We start from the raw sequence: 23,150 nt of genomic DNA on the forward strand, positions 1-23,150 counted from the left end.
ATTTTGCTCACAATCTCTACAGCCAAACTCGTCATGACCCCTGCTGGTCTGTATGTGGATGTATTTATTGACAGTAAATTGAGTGCAGTAGTATTTACATTTCTACAGCATAACATGTTTTGACTGATAATCGATACCATCACATATTTTTTAGAACACAAACCTCTGCGATACATGTATTTTTTTATTCAACCAGAGATAATGAGTTATTTCCAAATACTCGACCTATTCACACTCCAAACCACGAGTGGCGCTGTCAGCCAGCGGTGGCATCTTGTACATGGAAGATAGAATGACGTTTGTTAAAAAAATGGCGGCCACGGTCGAAGTGGATTGTAAACACATCAACTGTACCAATTGTAACTTTTTTTTATTATCAACAAAACATGTAGTCGGGTGTGTCAGCAATGCATGGTGATTACAAGATGTTTATGTTCAACTTACAGGTTGATATTCTTGGCGGAGAGAAAGGAGGGCGTTCGTCCAAGCGAAGAAAACAAACGAATCGGTAAGACCATCCACAGCTAACGTTAGTTAGTTAGCAGTATGTTAGGAGATTGCTAACGCTAGCTTACCATATCAATGAATGAAGGTGCAAACTTACCATACTGGTTGTACCCTAGTTTATCCTTATGCTGTTGGTAATTTGAGACAATACCTACAGCAAAATTCGGTCTGTGCGTGGCTCTCACGGTTTGTTCACACCTGAAGTATTGGGTACATGGCGTTTGCGCATGCGTCAGGTAAATTAAAATGACAGTTTATTCAACATTCTGGAAATACAAGGTACCTTTATTAAAAAGCAACGGATTAAAGTCTGGCCTAATCAGCTATTTAGGTCAGGAAGCCCACTAGACATTATGGTGATAACTAGGCTAGCTTTTCCATAGTAACTAGACCTACCCTAGCCCTTGATCATGACTCTCTGTTCCATTACATTACACATGCCATTGGATGAAGGCGTCTACTGTAGGAGGGAGTTTTGTTAAGATCCCCTATGCTCTGTCTGAACATTAACATACATCGCTTGCGGTACGGTTTTGGAAGCATTAGGCCCTTATCTCTCATATCAGCTCCAGCTCAGCGTTCAACACAATCGTGCCCACAAAGCTAATCACTAAGCTAAGGACCCTGGGACTAAACACCTCCCTCTGCAACTGGATCCTGGTAAAAACACATGCCACGCTGGGGGTGCATGCTTAGTCCCCTCCTGTACTCCTTGTTCACTCACGACTGCGTGGCCAAGCACGACTCCAACACCATCATTACGCTTGCTGACGACACAACAGTGTTAGGCAATGATGAGACAGCCTATAGGGAGGAGATCAGAGACCTGGCAGTGTGGTGCCCAGACAACAACCTCTCCCTCAACGTGAGCAAGACATAGGAGATGATCGTGGACTACAGCAAAAGGAGGGCCGAACATGTCCTCATTAACATTGACGGGGCTGTAGTGGAGCAGGTAGAGTTTCAAGTTCCTTGGAGTACACATCACCAACAAACTATCATGGTCCAAACTAGGGTTGCAAAGGGTCGGAAACCTTCCCAAATTTTTTCGAAATGTTTTCATGAGAAGTTAAGCCTGGGAATTTGGGGAATTTTGCTTAAATTCATCAAAACATTTAGCTTATAACAGTGAACCTTTTTTGTGGGATACACATATGGAAATTCTAGGTCTTGTGGCATATTTTGGTTAAACTATCCCCAATTCAATGGAATTGCAACCCTCTGCATGCACAGTGCATTCTTCCATCACATGTACAGCTGATTCTCAAGATCTTGCACACTAATGAGATGCTATTGAGCCCACACTGCTACACTGTCTGAGCCAAGGACTACATGCTTTCTGGTAAGTTTTGATTACAATACTGGGTGGGGTGAATATATTTTATGACATCATTTTTTGTTAACTAGTAAATAGTAGCCTACAGCAAAGTGTGTTTAAATCATTTCTAACTTGTTAACAATTTCTGCTAGTTAGTTTTTGCTACCATGTGGGTTTTGGCTTGCTTGAGCCTGCTAACTGAGTAGTGTTAATTCACCTGTTTCCATGCATGTTTCAAACATTTATCTTACAAAGGAGTTGTTTAATCTAACTGCTTAACTATTTATCTGTACATTAATTGTATTTGGGGTTTTTTTACTCCTGTTTTTCTAATCTATACAGGAAAATGCCACGGGCACTATCTGATGTGTGGAGACATTTCACTGCAGCTAATGTGGAAGGAAAAGCTGTGTACATGTGCAAATACTGTGCCAAATCATATGTGAAGAATGCAACAAAGATGCAGATTCATCTGGCCAAGTGCATAAAGTTCCCTCAGCGCTCACAACAAGCAACCTCTGACAAAAGTCCCTCTACTTTTATTTGAGTTGAAAATAATGAATCAGACACCTTATCGATAGCAACAGCTCATGGTCCTCCTGGAATCAGAAGTTTTTTGACTCAATGAAGGAACGTAGTCAGAGAAATGCTGGTTCACCTGTGTATTGGAAGAGAATTCTGAATGTTCTTCGCCCAGCATACACCCCTCCAACCAGACATGCTTTATCTACTAATTTGTTGGATGCAGAGTTCAACAGAGTTCAAGTGAAGATCAAGCAAATCATAGAGAAAGCAGACTGTATTACAATCATCTCTGATGGGTGGTTGAATGTTCGTGGGCAAGGAATAATTATCTACATCATCTCCACCCCTCAACCCGTATTCTACAAGAGCACAGAGACAAGGGACAACAGACACACCGGTCTCTACATTGCAGATGAGCTGATGCAGTCATCACTGACCTTGGACCACAGAAGGTATTTGCACTGGTGACAGACAATGCTGCGAACATGAAGGCTGATTGGTCTAAAGTGGAGGTGTCCTATCCTCACATCACACCGATTGGCTGTGCTGCTCATGCATTGAATCTACTCCTCAAAGACATCATGGCAGTGAAAACAATGGATATACTCTACAAGAGAGCCAAGGAAATTATTAAGAATGCGAAGGGTCATCCAGTTATAGCAGCAATCTACCTCACCAAGCAAAGTGAGAAGAATAAGAGCACCACATTGAAGCTGCCTAGCAACACCCGTTGAGGTGGTGTTGTCATCATGTTTATAAGTCTCTTGGAGGGGAAGGAGTCTCTCCAAGAAATGGCCATATCACAGTCTGCCGATATGGACAACCTCATCAAGAGGATCCTCCTGGATGATGTATTTTGGGAGAGACTGGTAAGCAGACTTAAACTCCTGAAACCTATAGCAGTAGCCATTGCTCGGATTGAGGGAGACAATGCCCTCCTGTCTGATGTTCAGACTCTGCTTGCAGATGTAAGAGAAGAAATCCGTTCTGCCCTGCCCACTTCACTGTTGCTCCAAGCAGAGGAAACTGCAGTTCTGAAACACATCAAAGGGTGAAGACTTCTGCCTGAAGCCTATACACGCCGCAGCGTACATGTTGGACCCCAACTATGCTAGAAAGAGCATCCGGTCTGGTGCAGAGATCAACAAGGCCTATGGTGTCATCACTACCATGTCTCGCCACCTTGGCCTGGATGTGGGCAAGGTTCTTGGCAGTCTGGAGTAGTACACTTCCAAGCAAGGGCTTTGGGATGGAGATGCAATATGGCAGTTGTGCCAACATATCTCATCAGCCACCTGGTGGAAGGGACTTTGTGGATCTGAGGCTCTTTCCCCTGTTGCCTCCATCATCCTCCAAATCCCACCAACATCAGCCACCTCAGAGCGCAACTGGTCCTTGTTTTTTGAAGATGCACACCAAAGCACGCAACAGGCTGACCAATACAAGGGGTGAAAAAATAGTGGCCATCGGGGCAAATTTGGGGCTTTTTGAGCCTGACAACGAGCCATCCTCAACAAGGTTGGAAAGTGACAGTGAAGATGAGGCCTCAGACTCTGATGTTCAAGAGGTGGACATTAAGGAGGTCCAAGGAGAAGACATGGAAACCTGAGAGGAAGACAACCAATGCTTTCGTTTCTAGACTATCATTTTATGTTGAAAACATTTTTGGGAGATGCTATGGATCATTCAAATTCCCTTTTGTTGTTCAGTGAAATCATCATGTGAAGAGTCAACTCATTTAATTAAAGTTCAATTCGTAACTAAATTGTTTTTTTATTTCTATTGGAAGGATTTTACCATTTGCAATTATGTCTACTTATGATAAGGTAAAAGGTTTATGTTTCGGTCTCCATATGATATGGCAAATACATTACTGTTCAAAAGGTTGGAGTCACTTAGAAGTGTCCTTGTTTTTTATAGAAAAGCTAATTTTTATCCATTTAAAATAACATCAAATTGATCAGAAATACAGTGTAGACATTGTTAATGTTGTAAATGACTGGTGTAGCTGGAAACGTCTGATTTAAAAAAAAAAAATGGAATGTCTAATTAGGTACGTGTACAGAGGCCCATTATCAGCAACCATCACTCCTGTGCTCCAATGGCACGTTGTGTTAGCTAATCCAAGCTTATCATTTAAAAGGCTAATTGATCATTAGAAAACCCTTTTGCAATTATGTTAGCACAGCTGAAAACTGTTGTGCTGATTTTAAAGAAGCAATAAACCTGTCCTTTAGACTAGTTGAGTATCTGAGGCATCAGCATTTGTGGGTTCGATTACAAGCTAAAAATGGGCAGAAACAAAGAACTTTCTTCTGAAACACATCAGTCTATTCCTGTTCTGAGAAATGAAGGATATTCCATGCAAGAAATTGCCAAGAAACTGAAGATCACCTACAACGCTGTGTACTACTCCCTTCACAGAACAGTGCAAACTGGCTCTAACCAGAATAGAAAGAGTGGGAGGCCCCAGTGCACAACTGAGCAAGATTTCAAGTACATTAGTGTCTAGTTTGAGAAACAGACGCCTCACAAGTCCTCAACTGGCAGCTTCATTAAATAGTACCATGCAAAACACCTGGCTCAACGTCAACAGTGAAGAGGCGACTCCGGGATGCTGGCCTTCTAGGCAGAGTTCCTCTGTTCTTTTGCCCATCTTAAACTTTTTTTATTTTTTATTGGCTAGTCTGAGATGAGGCTTTTTCTTTTCAACTCTGCCTAGAAGGCCAGCATCCCGGAGTCGCCTCCAAACACACCAAGTCCAAACACACCAAGAAAGTTGTGAAGAGAGCATGACAATGCCTTTCCCCCTCGGGAGACTGAAAAGATTTGGCATGGGTCCCCAGATCCTCAAAAAGTTATACAGCTGCACCATCGAGAGCGTCCTGACCGGTTGCGTCACCGCCTGACCGGTACATCACTGGGGCCAAGCTTTCCAGGACCTATATATTAGGCAGTGTTAGAGGAAGGCCCAAAAAATTGTCAGACTCCAGTCACCCAAGTCATAGACTTCTCTCTGCTATGGCATGGCAAGCGGTACCGGAGCGCCAAGTTTAGGATCAAAAGGCTCCTTAACAGCTTCTACCCCCAAGCCATAAGACAGCTGAACAATTAATCAAATGGCCACCCGGACTGCACCCATGCACATTGACTTGGTACCGGTACACCATTTTTAAAGTTTATTTAGTAAATATTATCTTAACTCTTTTCTTAACTGCATTGTTGGTTAAGGGCTCATAAGTAAGTATTTCACACTCTTATCTCCATGTTACAGCACATTTTTACGGAAAACAGACGGCAGACGAGGCGATACCTGTGCTAATTAGCTATCTAGTATGCCCCGAACACTTTTGTGTAAGCATAACTCGAGAAGTGTAGCGGAAGTGTAGTTTTGTCAGATGGAGATACCCTTAGCTGTATGGATCTGCCAAAACTGCTACAGTAAGTGTATCTTTTTAGGATTCTTTCTCGCTGATGAAAGATAAGGGCATTATGTTTCGAAAGCCATATCGCAAGCGATGGTTATTGACGTTTCTAAACATTTAAAACACAGTATAGGAATTGTAGTTCACATGAAGCAGTTGTGGGTGAAGCTAATGGCCGAGATCTGTAGGGAGAAGGCAGAATGCTGCCTAGAGTTTGAGAGCTGGCCTATCCTTTAATGCATACCAATTTGAACAAATAATAAAGCTAGCATATTATGGTTATAGCAATCACTTTACACGTTGTAACCCTGTGTGTCATTGACAGCCGGAAGTATGGCGACAAATGGAGAGAAGGCGAGTGGAGGAGAGGAGGGGTCGGATTCCGAGGTGGCTGAGCTTCGCCAGAAAGTAGAGTCGCTAAAGCAAGAACTGAAAAGCTGCACAAAAGAACTGACCAAATTACAGAAACGACTGACCAAGTCTGAGAGGCTTCAGAAAAGCACAGAAAGCTACAATGAAGACTTGAGGAAACAGGTAGCTACCAAGAACAACCTAGCCATCATTAAATAAGTATATGATATGCACAAATGAGTGAATTTACAACTTACGGTGATACTTTTTTCCTTGACATGACTTTATACAATAGGTCAACAAGCTTAGTGCAGAGATTCATGAACGAAAGAAAAAGGCGAAAGAGAGAGCTGAAGCTGAGACACAGACAGAGGAATATACCTGGTCAGAAACTGGTGAGCAATCTAACCACCACCCATTCCCAGGACCAGCAGTTTGGGATTGATCCAAAGAAATTATTTTATTTTATGTTGCTCCACTTACAGATGCATTGATCCTTCTGTGTTATTTGCAGATTATTACAACTACTACTATGGAGGAGGCTACTACCAGGGTGATGGTGTGGCTACAGACACCCAGAGGACCGTGACACCTGAGGGCCAGGAAGCCACTGATGCCTCAGAGATGACAGCTACAGAATCAACCACTGACACAGCTACAGACATGACGACAGACACAGCCACAGCGAGGATTACAGAGGTGTCTGTAGAGGGTGGTATTGCTGCCGCTCAACCAGAGGCGAGTTTGATTACTGTCCCTCCACTCATTCTAGTCTGAGGACAGTGAGGAGTCTCGTCTTCCAAAAGACTACCTTTTTTTTGTGCTGATCTTCCTAACACCTGACCAGAATCACTCCATCATGGGCCGTGGCTAAAGAAGACTATTAGAAACATGATCATGATGTCTATTTGGAAGGGCACAAGAAATACTAGAAGGTTGATGACCGACATAGTGTAAAACAGTTTGGGAACTTTCTTTCTTTACTTGTGTTTGTTCCAGCAGGAAGTGGATACGGGCTCCATAGCTGACATGCTGAGAGCCACAGCTGAGCAGGCCATGACACAGACTGGCTTTGTGTTTGATGAGACCACAGGGATGTACTACGACCACAGCACTGGCTTTTACTACGACTCGGTACTAAACCACCCATACACACGATCACGATGTCATTATTTAACACTCTTTTTAATTGCGTCACTGTCTCCCTCCCCTAGGCCAGTCAGTTGTACTATGATAACAACACAGGGATGTACTACTACTACGATGCAGAGAGTGGCAAGTACCAGTTCCACTCCAGGATAGAGGTTCCTACTGTACAGCCTGTCTCAGAGACCAGCCAGGTGAAAAAGAGCCTAGACAAGAAAGGAAGGAAGTGGAAGAAAGTTCCAGAGAGAACCTCCCGTCAGGATGATAAGGTAGGTGACCGTACCAGAGATGAACCAGAAACACTACAAGAGAATTACAGCAAATTATTTTTTTAAAATAATGATTAAGAAGGGATAATTGATATGTTTTAACTAGCTAAACATTTCTCATTGTTGTATACAACAATGTATCCTTATTGTTTTTGATAACAATGTTATCCTTACTGTTTTTGATTTGTGCTGACCTGAGACATGATGGTCCTGAAGCATCCTCCCCTTCAGTAGTTTAGAGATTGTAATTGACTTGTTAGGATCCATTTTAACCATGATCTATGTGGTCTCAGTTGTCAAATACTTGCAGGGGTGATTATAGACTTTCTGCAGCTATAGTTTTTTTTTTCTGCTGTAGAGTGAGATACATTTTTGTCAAGTACAGGGTTTTGGCTATTGCTTGCAGCTGCTGTTTAGTTGACTGAATGCTATTCCTCTGGTCATAGGTAGAAGACGTGACTAACTCACTGGCTAACATGAAGATTTCCTATTTCTGGAACTCAGCTTCCCGTAGAGGTACACGTCTCACACAGATACTTAGAACAATTATTTAACAGCAGAAAGACCCCCATGCAGACATGAGGTATAGCCTACACAGCTTTGGTGCAAAAAAAAGTCAGGTTTCAGAGCTCAGGGATTTGGCTGCTTAGTCTGGTCAAGAGTACTTTTTTGAGGATCACTTTCATTGTATTGCAGCTTGAGTCAATAAATGTACTTTGCTGTGATGCAGTACAGGCCTACTGTCTTTGAGAACTGAGACCCATATCCAAAAAGGACCCCAAAACAATACAGGGAGGTTTTGATGCAGAGAGCTCACTGTCCAAATTTCTAGAAAGCCTCGTGTCCCGTGTCTGCCAAGGGAGTTCTCTAGAGATGCTTCAGGTGCATCCTCCCCTCTGATTTATTGCCTGTCTGCCGACAGGGCCTTGTAAAGAAGGAGCTGGACCTTAATGAGTGGGTGGAGCGGCGAATCCCCAAGAGGGGCGCAGGCTCGCGCAGGCAGAGGGGCCGGTCTCTTACTCCAGACACTCCTCTGCAAAAAAAAAGCTCCTTGAAGGCTCGCCAGGCGAAGAGCGCCGAACGCTCGTTGAAGAGGAAGAAGAGGAAGGACGGGTTGCGCTCCGATGATGCGAGCAGCTCGAGGAGGAGGAAGAAGAAGAAGGCTAAATCAGATAAACTCATCAAGAAAAAGAAGGCAGCTAAAGCAGCGTCTGCGTCGCGGAGTGATGACTCGAGTGGGAACAATGATCCTGAGGAGGGGGAGATCACGGAGTCGGAGGGAGAATGGAAGTCTACCTCTTCCTCCCCTCCTCCCACCAAATACAGCTCAGAGTCAGAGATAGACAGTCAGGAAGGTGAGAGGCGAGGACGGACACAGTTTAGAGTTATTCAGCCTGTCAGCTTTCTATGCACTTTTCGCTGGGGTTTCTTTAAAGGTGAAGGCAAAATGAAACAAAAGTCTAACATCACCTGATATTTGTTCATCTGTTTTCCTAAATGTTTCCTGTAGTTAAAATATTGCTCAGCAGAATTGCCATGTCAGTGTATGTGATATTGTGTGTATGTGTGTTCCCAGTTGCTGAGAAGGTGTGGCCACCCTGTGTGAGGGTGACAGTGGTCAGATCTCCAGTGTTACAGACAGGAACACTCTTCATCATCACAGCTGACTCTCCAGCCACCATTGGCAGGTCAGTACAGCTCTGTAGACTGCTTTGTTTCGATTGAATGGCCCATGCGTGGTCAGTTCACCTATTTAACCACCAGGGGGAATGAGAGCTCAGATCATTATTTCTGAAACGGAAGTTTAAACTACCTGTGGCATTTTGAGGTACTGTTTTAACATAAGTCTATCTTTTCAGGGAGAAGGATATGAACCATGCCATTAGTATATCTGAAATGGGAGTCAGTAAGGTATGACAACTTATTTCATTTATTTGTTAGATTCTGCTACATGCATTAGTAGTCTGCAGGCCATCAAATTAAATCTTAATGGTATTGATGGGTTATATATATTTTATTTAAATTCCAGCTCCATGCAGAGGTGTACTTTGACCAGGACCAACAGTGCTACATGCTAGTGGACCAGGGAAGCCAGAACGGAACTGTCCTCAATGGCAACCGAATACTACAGGTGGGTCAGACACGCACTCACTCACACACACACACACACACACACACACACACACACACACACACACACACACACACACCTTGGTTGGAAAGTGAAGTGGTAACAGTATTGTTTTCCCTCCCATCAGCCCAATGCTAAGTGTGACCCTTGCCCTCTGACCCATGGGGATGAGGTGAAGATGGGAGAGACTGTTCTGTCCTTTCACATCCACGCAGGGACAGACACCTGTGACGGCTGTGAACCTGGACAGGTCATGGCTCACCTCAGCAAACACCAGAGGAACCAACCACTACAGACCGGTAGCGAACAACCTGATTATTTTGCAGACACTAATGTGTTGCATCCATCTTTGAACGTTGTCTGTATAAGACCGAACACTAATGCAATGCTCACACACCTAGTTACCCATGCCACACACACGGCCCAGTCTCTAACTAGCCAGATGTGTTGTTCCTCAGGTCCAGCTCCAACCAAAGAGGACAAGGAGCTGCTCCGACAAAAAGAACTGAAACAGATGAAGGTTAAATATGGCCTGAAGGTAAGTGACTGGTTCACCACCACTACAACTTCATCTGTTGTCCCCATCTGCAGTTTTATTACTGCTGAATAAGGTCCATTGGTAATCCTTCGTTGGAAATGTCCTTGTCAATCAGATCTCCACCTACCTTCTCTGTGTATACAAAGATGTTATCTGACAGAAGTTTTCATCCAATTAAACTGTTCTGTTTTGCTCAAGCAAGTCTTGTTGAAATGTAAGTTGCTAGAGACTGAGCAGTCCCATAGTTTACCTTCTTTCCTTGTCGCTAACAGAGCAGTGAGTATATTACTTTGTTTAGTAAGTGTCTCCTTTGTCTCCCTCTGTCCCAACAGAGCACTGAGTATGAAGAGGATAAAGCCCTGAGGAACCCCAGGTATGTGGACCGGGCCGAGTCTCGCCGTCAGACCGTGGGCAGCGAGGGAGTCTTTCAACGGGATGACGCACCCGCCTCTGTACACATGTACGTAGCCATCCGATTGGTTGAGTCATTGCAAGTGTGTGTGCCACGTATGGACATGTATGTAGTAAGAACTAGTGGTTCCCACGTCCTAGACTGATCTGAAGTTGTCTTGTCTCTTTTTGTACTTGTTTCCCTCCTTGTCCAGTGAGATCAGTGAAGTCAACAAGGGAAGGAAGATGTTGGAGAAGATGGGCTGGAAGAAAGGAGAAGGCCTGGGCAAAGATGGAGCTGGAATGAAAGACCCGGTAATCTTAACATTTCCCCCTCTCTATTGGGGTTCTCCTAGTATTCCCAGTTTTCAGAGATGGGAGTTTTTCTACAGTATTTAACTAGGATTAATGAATAGCTATAGTGTTTAAGTTGACCGAACCGCAAACCAGTATCCTCCACCTGTTGTGATTTCATCCAAGTTCTTTCTCACTTTGCTCACACATCTGATATTTCCTACCATTCTTGTTTCCCCGTAGATCCAGTTGAAGATCCGGAAGTCCCAGTCAGGCTTTGGGGCGGGAGCTGCTGTGTCGGTGGACGAGGCTGGGTCTCTGAGTAGGACCAAGACCCAGAGGAACTGGGAGAAGGCCAGGGAGCGGTTTAATGACACATGCCAGACAGAGACACCCACAGTCAAGAAGGAGCAGAGCCCAGCACCCAAACCCTGGGTTAAAGGAGAAGTGACTGATTGACATCCAATGTTTCTAGTCTATATCTCAGAAAGGCCAGTCGCCCAATCCACCATGGAGAAGTGGGTAATTGATTGCAGACAGAAACACAGGGTGGTCTAATTGCATTATCTCTACTGCCTGATTCCACTTCTTGGAATGAGGATGGAGTGGAGTGAGTATGGTGCTGGTACTCAGATTTTATTCCAACCTGCAATAAAGTGGCATAGCGCCATCTGTCCAGTCATTCAGAACTGTGCAGTGTGAACATTAAATGTGTGGGGTTTTTATTTTTATCTTTATTTAACTAGGCAAGTCAGGTAAGAACAAATTCTTATTTTCAATGACGGCCTAGGAACAGTGGGTTAACTGCCTTGTTCAGGGGCAGAACGACAGATGTTTACCTTGTCAGCTCGGGGATTCAATCTTGCAACCTTTCGATTACTAGTCCAACGCTCTAACCACTAGGCTACCTGCTGCCCAAGAGAGGGATAGGGCAGAAGCAGAATTGGGTTCTGCACAATTTTTTTTATGTAATTACATTTTTTTAATATGCAAAGAACCTCGTTCCTGCAAATGTGTGACATGTCTTACTCTTGAATTAAAATGAATGTAAAGCACAACAGTTTTTTGAGCAGCCTGTGATATCCACCGAAACTGTACAATCATACTTAATAAAATGTTGTTTTGATTTTGTCTGCAGTACAAAAGGTCCTTATTTCAGGGGGTGAAGCGCATGCTAGCTAGATAACTAATATAAACGCACGTGCACTTTTCCCGATTGGTTGAGTCATGGCTATGTTGTCTGTCTAAAAACAATTATGTGCTTTCACCCATGGAATTAGCTGTTAGGGGGTCAAAGGTAGGATGACCTGAAATATTCTGCTTTTACAAAATGTGATGCTGTTTTAAAATGAAACACAATACCTTGCTTTTGTTAATGGCCATAACAAGCACCAACTTCAAATCCGGCGGCACTAGGACTGCAAGGACGTACTTCGGTTGCACGCCTAGAAGCGGACCCGAAAAAGTTCCTCTGAAGTTTAACCGACTTCAAAATCAGTAATTTCTCGGGTCCCCAGCCATCCATTCCTCAACTCGATGGGGACAACGACCGGGAACCGCGGATGCAGTTTCTCGCTTTTCTAGACCGAAATTAATAATCCCAACGTTTTACCACTCGCAAAGGACATAACCCAGGTTCAAGAAATGAGTCGGATTTCAACAGTAGAAAGTGAATTGTCCAATGGACCGCAAAAGGTAAGGCAATTTGAGTTATTAATGATGAAGAGAACACTATGTAGTACAAGTACACTATTCCAACACTACAACTTGATTAGGCCATTTTTATCATGCGACTTCAACCCATGACGGGAATTTTATACAGGCCTACCACGAATTGCCCTTGATAACAAACTGCTGATATGACCTAGACATTAATTTGGTGACTTTATGTATAGTATTTTATCTAATGTTATTTAGCCTATTTTACTATAGGCATCCATATGCATAATTTACATAGACAAAGCTCCATATGACTAGGCTGACGAATGAATCTGTCATGATGGGAAGAATTGTTCTCCTTGGCCTGATGTGGTGTTATACACTGTAGCCTATGAGAAGAGTTTTGCAGGAGATTGCAGCTGAACTAATTATTTGTGCAGAGGAGACCCTTAGGCTCAGGTTATAGGGTGGCTTGAAGTTAAATGCCCCCCTCCTGTAATTCTCACAGAAACCACTTTATGTCACCCAAGAAAATGTCAACACTTTCACTGGATTGCTCAACAAAAAAATGTCATCTGTCTCATCTCAACTCTTTAAATCAGTCCAACAAAATGATTGCGCTACATTGATCTAATATCTATATACAGTACCAGTCAAAAGTTTGGACACACATACTCATTCAAGGATAATCAACACTATGAAATAACACATATGGAATCATGTAGTAACCAAAAAAAGTATTTATATTTTATATTTGAGATTCTTCAAAGTAGCCACCTTGATGACAGCTTTGCACACTCTTGGCACTTGCCTAGTTAAACAAAGGTAAAATATAAAAATAAAAAATCTCAACCAGCTTCATGAGGTAGTCACCTGGAATGCATTTCACTTAACAGGTGTTCCTTGTTAAAAGTTAATTTGTGGAATTTCTTTCCTTCTTAATGCGTTTGATGCAATCAGTTGTGTTGTGACAAGGTAGGGGTGGTATACATTAGATAGCCCTATTTGGTAAAAGACCAAGTCCATATTATGGCAAGAACAGCTCAAATAAGCAAAGTGAAACGACAGTCCAAAACATGAAGGTCAGTCAATCCGGGAAATTTCAAGAACTTAGAAAGTTTCTTCAAGTGCAGTCGCAAAAAACCATCAAGTGCTATGATGCAACTGACTCTCATGAGGACCGTCATAGGAATGGTTGACCCAGAATTACCTCTGCTACTGAGGATAAGTTCATTACAGTTACCAGACTCAGAAATTGCAGCCCAAATAAATGCTTCACAAAGTTCAAGTAACAGACATCTCAACATCAATTGTTCAGATGAGGCTGTGTGAATCAGGCCTTCATGGTCAAATTGCTGTACAGAAACCACTACTAAAGGACACCAATAATAAGAAGAGACTTGCTTGGACCAAGAAACACGAGCAATCGACATTAGATCGGTGGAAATTTGTCCTTTGGTCTGGAGTCCAAATTGGAGATTTATGGTTCCTACCGCCGTGTCTTTGTGAGATGCGGTGTGGGTGAACGGATGATCTCTGCATGTGTATTTCCCACCGTAAAGCATGGAGGAGGAAGTGTTATGGTGTGGGGGTCATTTGCTGGTGACACTGTATGTGAATTATTTAGAATTCAAGGCACACTTAACCAGCATTGCTAACACACCATTCTGCAGTGATACGCCATCCCACGTGGTTTGCGCTTAGTGGGACTATCATTTGTTTTTCAACAAGACAATGACCCAAAACACCTCCAGGCTGTGTAAGGGCTGTTTTACCAAGAAGGGGGAGTGATGGAGTGCTGCATTAGATGACCTGGCCTCCACAATCCCCCGACCTCAACCAAATTGAGATGGTTTGGGATGAGGTACCGCAGAGTGAAGGAAAAGCAGGCAACAAGTGCTCAGTATATGTGGGAACTCCTTCAAGACTGTTGGAAAAGCATTCCAGGTGAAGCTGGTCGAGAGAATTCCAAGAGTGTGCAAAGCTGTCATCAAGGCAAAGGGTGGCTATTTGAAGAATCTCATATATAAAATATATTTAGATTTGTTTAACACTTTTTTTGTTTTTTCATAGTTTTGATGTCTTCACCATTATTCTACAATGTAGAAAATTGTAAAAATAAAGAAAAACCCTTGAATGAGTAGGTGTTCTAAAACTTTCGACTGGTAGTGTATATATAATCTAATGAAGTTAGCTCTATAAACTTGTTTATATACTTAAACCAGTAGGGGCGCCTAAAGATAAATAGTCCACTTTATTAGAAATAAATTGTAATCACTTTTTAATAAAGTAGTAACATTTAAAGTGAGTATGTTTGGGGCAAAACGGGAAAAATGCCCCAGGTCAATCAATGCAAGTCAATGGTTCAAATCATCTATAAGTAATTTCTTTGAGTTACACAATTTTGAGATACTTTAGGATGATTTGGACAGGAAGGGCAAAAATAAAAATATATTAATAGTGAGATGTGCAATGTCATTCTATTCCGATGTTTGATTTATTTAAAATAAGATACTAAGACTTTCGTTTTTAAGAGTAAATTACTCAAATGCCCCAATAAAACACATATCATGGATTTTGACACACTAATCTTCGGGGGGCATTTTGCCCCATATAGGTGAGTGTTTTTCCTCCTTTTTAAAGGTTTTTCTTAATTGAATAACAAAAAACAAAATATTCTGCCCTCTTATTTCCCTTCAAAATGAGTTTGTCTAAGGATAGCCAGATGCACATATCTAAATCTTACCAAATGTAGCTTATTTCTGTCAGAAAATAGACATTTCTCTTAAGGGGGGGGGGCGTTTTCCCCCCAAGTTACCCTATGGTTGTATCATAATAAGGACATATTTTATGATCTTTATGGGTGGATGTAACCCCACTGTTACACTTTATAATCTGGATATAATCAGATCATATTACACTATTTGGTTCTAATCAGATTAAGGGAATCATGCAGTGTACAGTGTTTCCCCACTGTGCCAAGAATTTGATTGTTTTGTCCTTGGTATTGTTTGATTTACAGTAGGTCTAAGCTAGTTGCCAGGCAATAGGCACTTCTTGGCTCAAAAACAGCAGAGTTGTTTCCTTTCTCTCTTTCAAAGACTCTCAAGTCCCTGAACACAAATCAAGTGTGCAAGATATCGCCAGAGGGGATGGCTGCCGTCTTATCGGCTCTTAACCAACCATGCTATTTTGTTTGTTTTTTTGCCTTGTTCGTAACTTGTTTTGTACATAATGTTACTGCTACCGTCTCTCATGACCGAAAGAGCTTCTGGACATCAGAACTGTGATTACTCACCTCTGATTAGACAAATAATTTTTCTTCCATGAGTCAGACTGAAAGGAGATACTAAAGACACCCGACCACGCCCAGATCCTCGGCATTCGCTGTAGAAGGAAACAGAGATTTCGCGGAAAAAGATCAGGGTACCATGTGAGGATCAGGCGACGAGTGTCTAATCTGCCTTTGCCTTCTGTCCTGCTAGCTAACGTTCAATCGCTGGAAAACAAATGGGATGAACTGAAAGCACGTATATCCTACCAACGGGACATTAAAAACTGTAATATCTTATGTTTCACCAATTCGTGGCTGAACGATGACATTAAGAACATACAGCTGGTGGGATATACACTCTATCGGCAGGATAGAACAGCAGCCTCTGGTAAGACACGGTTCGGGGGCCTATGCATATAATTAAACAACAGCTGGTGCACGATATCTAAGGAAGTCTCAAGGTTTTGCTAGCCTGAGGTAGAGTATCGCATGATAAGCTGTAGACCACACTATCTACCAAGAGAGTTTTCATCTGTATTTTTCGTAGCTGTCTACATACCACCACAGACCGATCCTGACACTAAAACCACACTCAATGAGCTGTATACTGCCATAAGCAAACAGGAAAACGCTCATCCAGAGGCGGCGCTCCTAGTGGCTGGGGACTTTAATGCAAGGAAACTTAAATCAGTTTTACATCATTTTTATCAGCATGTTAAATGTGCAACCAGTGGGAAAATAATTCTAGATCACCTTTACTCCAAACACAGAGACGCATACAAAGCTCTCCGTCGACCCTCCATATGGCAAATATGACCATAATTCTATCCTCCTGATTCCTGATTACAAGCAAAGATAAAAGCAGGAAGCACCAGTGACTCAGTCTATAAAAAAGTGGTCAGATTAAGCAGATGCTAAGCTACAGGACTGTTTTACTAGCACAGGCTGGAATATGTTCCGGGATTCATCCGATGACATTTTAGGAGTACACCACATCAGTCGCTGGCTTTATCAATAAGTGCATTGATGACGTCGTCCCCACAGTGACTGTATGTACATAGCCCAACCAGAAGCCATGGATTACAGGCAACATTTCCACTGAGCTAAAGGCTAGAGCTGCCGCTTTCAAGGAGTGGGACTCTAACCCGGAAGCTTATAAGAAATCCCGCTATGCCCTCCGACAAACCATCAAACAGGCAAAGCGTCAATACAGGACTAAGATCAAATTGTACTACACTGGCTCCAACGCTCATCGGACGTGGCAAGGCTTGAAAACTATTACAGACTACAAAGGAAAGCAAAGCCGAGAGCTGCCCAGTGACACGAGCCTACCAGACAAGCTAAATAACTTCTATGCACGCTTCGAGGCAAGTAACACTGAAACATGCATGAGAGCATCAGCTGTTCCGGACGACTGTATGATCACGCTTTCCGTAGCCAATGTGAGTAAGACCTTTAAACAGGTCAACATTTACAAGACCGGAGGACCAGACGGATTACCAGAATCTGTACTCCGAGCATGCGCTGACCAACTGGCAAGTGTCTTTACTGACATTTTCAACCTCTCCCTGTCCGAGTCTGTAATACCAACATGTTTTAAGCAAACCGCCATAGTCCCTGTGCCCAAGAACACTAAGGTAACCTGCCTAAACGACTACCTACCCGTAGCACTTACGTCTGTAGCAATGAAGTGCCTTGAAAGGCTGGACATGGCTCACATCAACACCATCATCCCAGAAACCCTAGACCCACTCCAATTTGCATACCGCACCAACAGATCCACAGATGATGCAATCTCCATTGCACTCCACACTGCCCTTTCCCACCTGGACAAAAGGAACACCTATGTGAGAATGCTATTCATTGACTACAGCTCAGCGTTCAACACCATAGTGTCCTCAAAGCTCATCAAGAAGTTAGGTCCTTGGGAGTAAACACCTCCCTCTACAACTGGATGCTGGACTTCCTGAAGGGCCTGCCCCAGGTGGTAAGGGTAGGTAACAACACATCAGACACGCTGATCCTCAACACAGGGGCCCCTCAGGGGTGCGTGCTCAGTCCCCTCCTGTACTCCCTGTTCACTCATAACTGCACGGCCAGGCAGGACTCCAAGACCATCATTAAATTTGCACACAACAGTGGTAGGCCTGATCACCGACAACGACGAGTAGGTTAGAGACCTGGCCGTGTGGTGCCAGGACAACAACCTCTCCCTCAACGTGATCAAGACAAAGGAGATGATTGTGGATAACAGGAAAAAGAGGACAGAGCACGCCCCCTTTTTCTCATCAATGGGGCAGCAGTGGAGCAGGTTGAGAGCTTCAAGTTCCTTGGCGTCCACATCACCAACAAACTAACATGGTCCAAGCACACCAAGACAGTCGTGATGAGGGCACGACAAAACCTATTCCCCTCAGGAGACTGAAAAGATTTGGCATGGGTCCTCAGATCCTCAAAAGCTTTTACAGCTACAGCATCAAGAGCATCCTGATGGGTAACATCACTGCCTGGTATGGTAACTGCTCTGCCTCCGAGAGCAAGGCACTACAGAGGGTAGTGCGAACGGCCCAGAACATCACTGGAGCCAAGCTTCCTGCTATCCAGGACCTCTATACCAGGCGGTGTCAGAGGAATATCCTAAAAATTGTCAAAAACTCCAGCCACCCTAGTCATAGACTGTTCTTTCTGCTACCGCACGGCAAGCAGTACCGTAGCACTAAGTCTAGGTCCAAGAGGCTTCTTAAAACCTGTTGAGGCCAGGGGGCAGGATCTTATCCCGGTATTGGGATTCATTGTCATGTGACCATGGCGGGGAATTCAAAACTGCAAGAGTAATCATTTCAAATAATCAAATAATCAACTATTTTCCTCCATTTGAAAGATATATCTCCTAAATCTAACCACGCTGTCCGATTTTCAGAGGCTTTACGGAGAATGCATAAAGTTAGGTTATGTGAGGAGAGTACATTGACAATAGCTGCGTGTAATGTTTAGCCAATTCAAAGAAGGGCATCAACAGACAGAAAACTAGCTAGAATTATGCACTTACCTTTGACAATCTGCATCAGATGACACTCATAGGACATTATGTTAGACAATACATGCATTTTTAGTTCCATCAAGTTCATATTTATATCCAAAAACAGCATTTACAGTCGCGGTGAAATTCAGAATTTTTTTCGGCTCGAATGCTCCCAGTGAATCCAGCATTACAAATCACGGAATTACTATTCGAAAACATTGGTAAATTATAATATTGTCATTCAAAGAATAATATATTATCATCTCGTAATTGCTACCGAATGGCCAGATCTCAAAATAACTTTACAGGGAAATCACATTTTGCTATAAACTGGGTACTATGCTAACAACATAAGCTAAGCTATAAGCTAAGCTAAGCCGTTAGCATTAGCATCATCTAATATCGATAATAACATTCTAAATATCCCCTTACCTTTGATTATCTCCATCAGAAGGCGCTGCCAGCGATCCCAGGTCCAGAACAAATGTGGTTTCTTTTGACAAAGTTCATAATTTATGTCCAAATAGTTAGCGTTCAGTAGGCTCCCACAAAATGAGGTGGGCAGTGTAAAGTCACGCCGAAAAGCTAAAAAAAACCTAGTAAATAATCTATTTATGTTTGTTCAAACATGTCAAACGTTGTTTAGCATTAATCTTTTGGTCCATTTTTAACGTGAAACATTAGTAAACATCAGTAATATTTTCACACAACCTATCAAGTGTCTAGAATAAACGATTATGACAAAGACACTCTTCTCAGATTCATGCGCAGGCGCAAAAAATGAAGTGATGACGTGTCAACTTGTAAGCTTTCTAATTCGGTCTGTATTCATGACAGATGCTTCCAACAACTTTCTAAAGATCGTTGACATCTAGTGGAAGCAGTAGGAGTTGCGAACTGAATCCTTTCTCACTGTGGTATCTGTAAAACAATGACACTAAATAGTACAGTCACAAAATTCTCATTTTTTTTAATCTATTTTTCACAGGTTTTTGCCTGCAATATGAGTTTTGTTATACTTACAGACACCATTCAAACTGTTTTAGAAAATTCAGAGTGTTTTCTATCCGAATGTGTTAATAATATGCATATCCTAGCTTCTGAGTTGGTGTAGGAGGCAGTTAAAAATGGGCACATATTTTTTTCAAAATTCTCAATACTGCCCCCGTGGCCCGTAGAGGTTAACAGCTTCTGCCCTCAAGCCGTAAGACTCCTGAACATCTAGTCAAATGGCTACCCAGTCTATTTGCAGTGCCCCCCCCCCCCTTGCCCCCTTTTTACACCACTGCTACTCTCTTGTCATTTATGCATAGTCACTTTAATAACTCTACCAACATGTACATACTACCTCAAATAACCGGTGCCCCCGCACATAGACTCTGTATTGGTACTCCCCTGTATATAGGCTCGCTATTGTTATTTCACTGCTGCTCTTTAATTACTTTTTACTTAAACATTTTTGAAACTGCATTGTTGGTTAGGGGCTCGTAAGTAGGCACTTCACTGTAAGGTCCACACCTGTTGTATTCGGCGCATTTGACTAATACAATTGAATTTCATGAGAGTCACCTGGAATGCATTTGAATTAACAGGTGTGCCTTCTTAAAAGTTCATTTGTGGAGTTTCTTTCCTTCTTAATGTGTTTCAGCCAATCAGTTGTGTTGTGACAAGGTATGGGTGGTATACATTAGATATCCCTATTTGGTAAAAGACCAAGTCCATATTATGGCAAGAACAGCTCAAATAAGCAAAGAGAAACGACAGTCCATCATTACTTTAAGACATGAAGGTCAGTCAATACGGAAAATTTCAAGAACTTTTAAAGTTTCTTCAAGTGCCGTCGCAAAAACCATCAAGCGCTATAATGAAACTGGCTCTCATGAGGACCGACACAGGAATGGAAGACCCAGAGTTCCTCTGTTGCAGAGGATAAGTTCATTAGAGTTACCAGCCTCAGAAATTGCAGCCCAAATATATGCTTCAGAGTTCAAGTAACAGACACATCTCAACATCAGCTGTTCAGAGGAGACTGCGTGAATCAGGCCTTCTTGTTCGAATTGCTGCAAAGAAAGCACTACTAAAGGACACCAATAATAAGAAGAGACTTGCTTGGGCCAAAAAACACAAGCCATGGACATTAGACCAGTGGAAATTTGTCCTTTGGTCTGGAGTCCAAATTGGAGATTTTTTGGCTCCAACCGCCGTGTCTTTGTGAGACGCGGTGTGGGTGAACGGATGATCTCCGCATCTGTATTTCCCACCGTAAAGCATTGAGGAGGAGGTATTATGGTATGGGGGTGCTTTGCTGGTGACACTGGCTGTGATGTTTTTATTTATTCAAGACACACAGCATTCTGCAGCAATACACCATCCCATCTGGTTCGTGCTTAGTGTGACTATTGTTTGTTTTTCAACAGGACAATGACCCAACACACCTCCAGGCTGTGTAAGTCAATTTGACCAAGAAAGAGAGTAATGGAGTGCTGCATTAGATGACCTGGCCTCCACAATTAATATGACACAAGTCGAGATCCAGATGCAGACACAGGAGGCAGATGGTTGGAGTCTTACAATGTTTATTAATCCAAAAGGAGTAGGCAAGAGAATGGTCGTGGACAGGCAAAAGGTCAAAACCAGATCATTGTCCAGGAGGTACAGAGTGGCAGAAAGGCTCGTGGTTAGGCAGGTGGGTATAGAGTCCAGGACAGGCAAGGGTCAAAACCGGAAGGACTGGAAAAAGGAGAATAGCAAAGGCAGGAGTACGGGGAAAAACGCTGGCTGACTTGGAACATACAAGACAAACTGGCACAGAGAGACAGGAAACACAGGGATAAATACACTGGGGAAAATCAGTGACACCTGGAGGGGGTGGAGACAATCACAAAGACAGGTGAAACAGATCAGGGCGTGACAACAATCACCTGACCTCAACCCAATTGAGATGTTTTGGGATGAGTTGGACCGCAGAGTGAAGGAAAAGCAGCCAACAACCCTGTTCCTGGAGAGCAAAAACCTACAGGAGGGTAGCTCACCAGGAACAGGGTTGGAGAACCCTGGTCAAGACTGTGTTAATATGCCTGTAACTTTTGAATTATATATGTGCTGTATACAGCCTACACAGGGCTGGAATTTAAGGATTTTGGGCACTGGCCATTTCCATTACTGGGCCTTATGATGCAACCCTGCATAAAGCAAGCTCAGCCCTGTTAGTTATATTGTCTTCTATTATCTTGTCTGTGTAACATAAACCCCCCTGTTAGTCTAGTTTTATATGAACAAATACAAGGTTGCTGCAGTTTGACAGGGTTTTCATCCTCCCTATAGGGTCAGGAATTTTTCCAGGAGTTGAAAACTATGTTACCTGTGTTGAAAATCTCTGTTCTCATCATAACACATATAAAACCGTTTTGCAACTGATTAATCAATATGTCATACCCTACACAGAGATTGACTTTAAAGTCTGAAAGGCACTTAACCATCGGCCAAGTCAGCAGTATTTTTGGGTTGGCCGAAGATTATGGCCACTTGCCCGAAAATGAGAAAATATTTGTTTACATGCAGAAATGCTATAACTTGTCGGTCGCTTAATTAAACAGGCAGGAAGCAGACAAAACCTTTTTTCTGGCCTGCTACATTGGACGCATAACTTTTGCAGAATGAGATATTCCTATTCACTTCAACAAAACCTGGCGCTACCTTGTTGTTACCCACATAAGGGGGAAGTTAGCATAGCTAGGCGAAATAGTGTATCTCGGACGGAGCAATAGGATAAAGTGCCCTGCACTCTGCTCGCCCTGACCAGAAGTTACACTTCCAGTGTAGTAATTCTTTTGCGATGCCCCTACTGGGATTCTTTGCAGTTTGGTTGTTTTCAGTAAAGAAAAATCCCCTGCTTAATGGGACAACCACCGAGCAGGCTCAACTTGCCAGGCTGCCATAAATGCCATAAATCTTTCACTTAAACAATGAGGATGAACCAGAAAGATTAGTTTTAGGCTTCGCCGACTAGAATGTCTTACAAACACTTCATTTTAACAATGTAACACTAAAACTAGTGGCAACTGAGCTGCCAACAACGTTAAGGAGACAAAATGTTAACTTTGCTGGAGTTTTGAACACATGGGTATACGGGGATAGGAGACAGATTTAAGGTGTACTGAAACATTCATCCTAAGGTGTACTGAAACATTCATCCTAAGGTGTTCTGAAACATTCATCCTACGGTGTTCTGAAACATTCATCCTAAGGTGTACTGAAACATTCATCCTAAGGTGTACTGAAACATTCATCCTAAGGTGTAC

General features: G+C 42.8%; 2 protein-coding genes across 4 annotated transcripts in view; one reads left to right on the forward strand and one right to left on the reverse strand.

The window, feature by feature from the left end:
- Nucleotides 1–718, reverse strand: part of LOC115159729 (corticotropin-releasing factor-binding protein) — a 38,019-nt gene extending 37,301 nt beyond the window's left edge. Inside the window, exon 1 of the mRNA XM_029709741.1 lies at nt 605–718. The gene's annotated coding sequence lies outside the window, so the exon portion shown is untranslated. The remainder of the gene's footprint in view (nt 1–604) is intronic.
- Nucleotides 275–12,024, forward strand: LOC115159728 (angiogenic factor with G patch and FHA domains 1). 3 transcript variants are annotated; one of them, XM_029709736.1, is made up of 16 exons: nt 275–359; nt 447–508; nt 6,101–6,309; nt 6,422–6,521; nt 6,641–6,864; nt 7,129–7,260; nt 7,341–7,541; nt 8,464–8,896; nt 9,118–9,229; nt 9,401–9,452; nt 9,571–9,672; nt 9,800–9,971; nt 10,131–10,210; nt 10,543–10,670; nt 10,816–10,915; nt 11,138–12,024. In XM_029709736.1, the coding sequence occupies exons 3-16, from the start codon at nt 6,109–6,111 to the stop codon at nt 11,351–11,353; spliced, it is 2,253 nt and encodes a 750-aa protein (XP_029565596.1). In that variant the 5' UTR covers nt 275–359; nt 447–508; nt 6,101–6,108; the 3' UTR covers nt 11,354–12,024. The 3 variants fall into 3 exon arrangements, with proteins under 3 accessions (XP_029565596.1, XP_029565595.1, XP_029565599.1); XM_029709735.1 differs by having other exon boundaries at nt 294–508; XM_029709739.1 differs by lacking the exon at nt 8,464–8,896 and adding an exon at nt 7,988–8,057 and having other exon boundaries at nt 295–508.
- Nucleotides 12,025–23,150: the final 11,126 nt, after the last annotated feature.

Source organism: Salmo trutta, chromosome 23, assembly GCF_901001165.1.
Source record: "Salmo trutta chromosome 23, fSalTru1.1, whole genome shotgun sequence".
Classification (NCBI taxonomy): Eukaryota; Metazoa; Chordata; class Actinopteri; order Salmoniformes; family Salmonidae; genus Salmo; species Salmo trutta.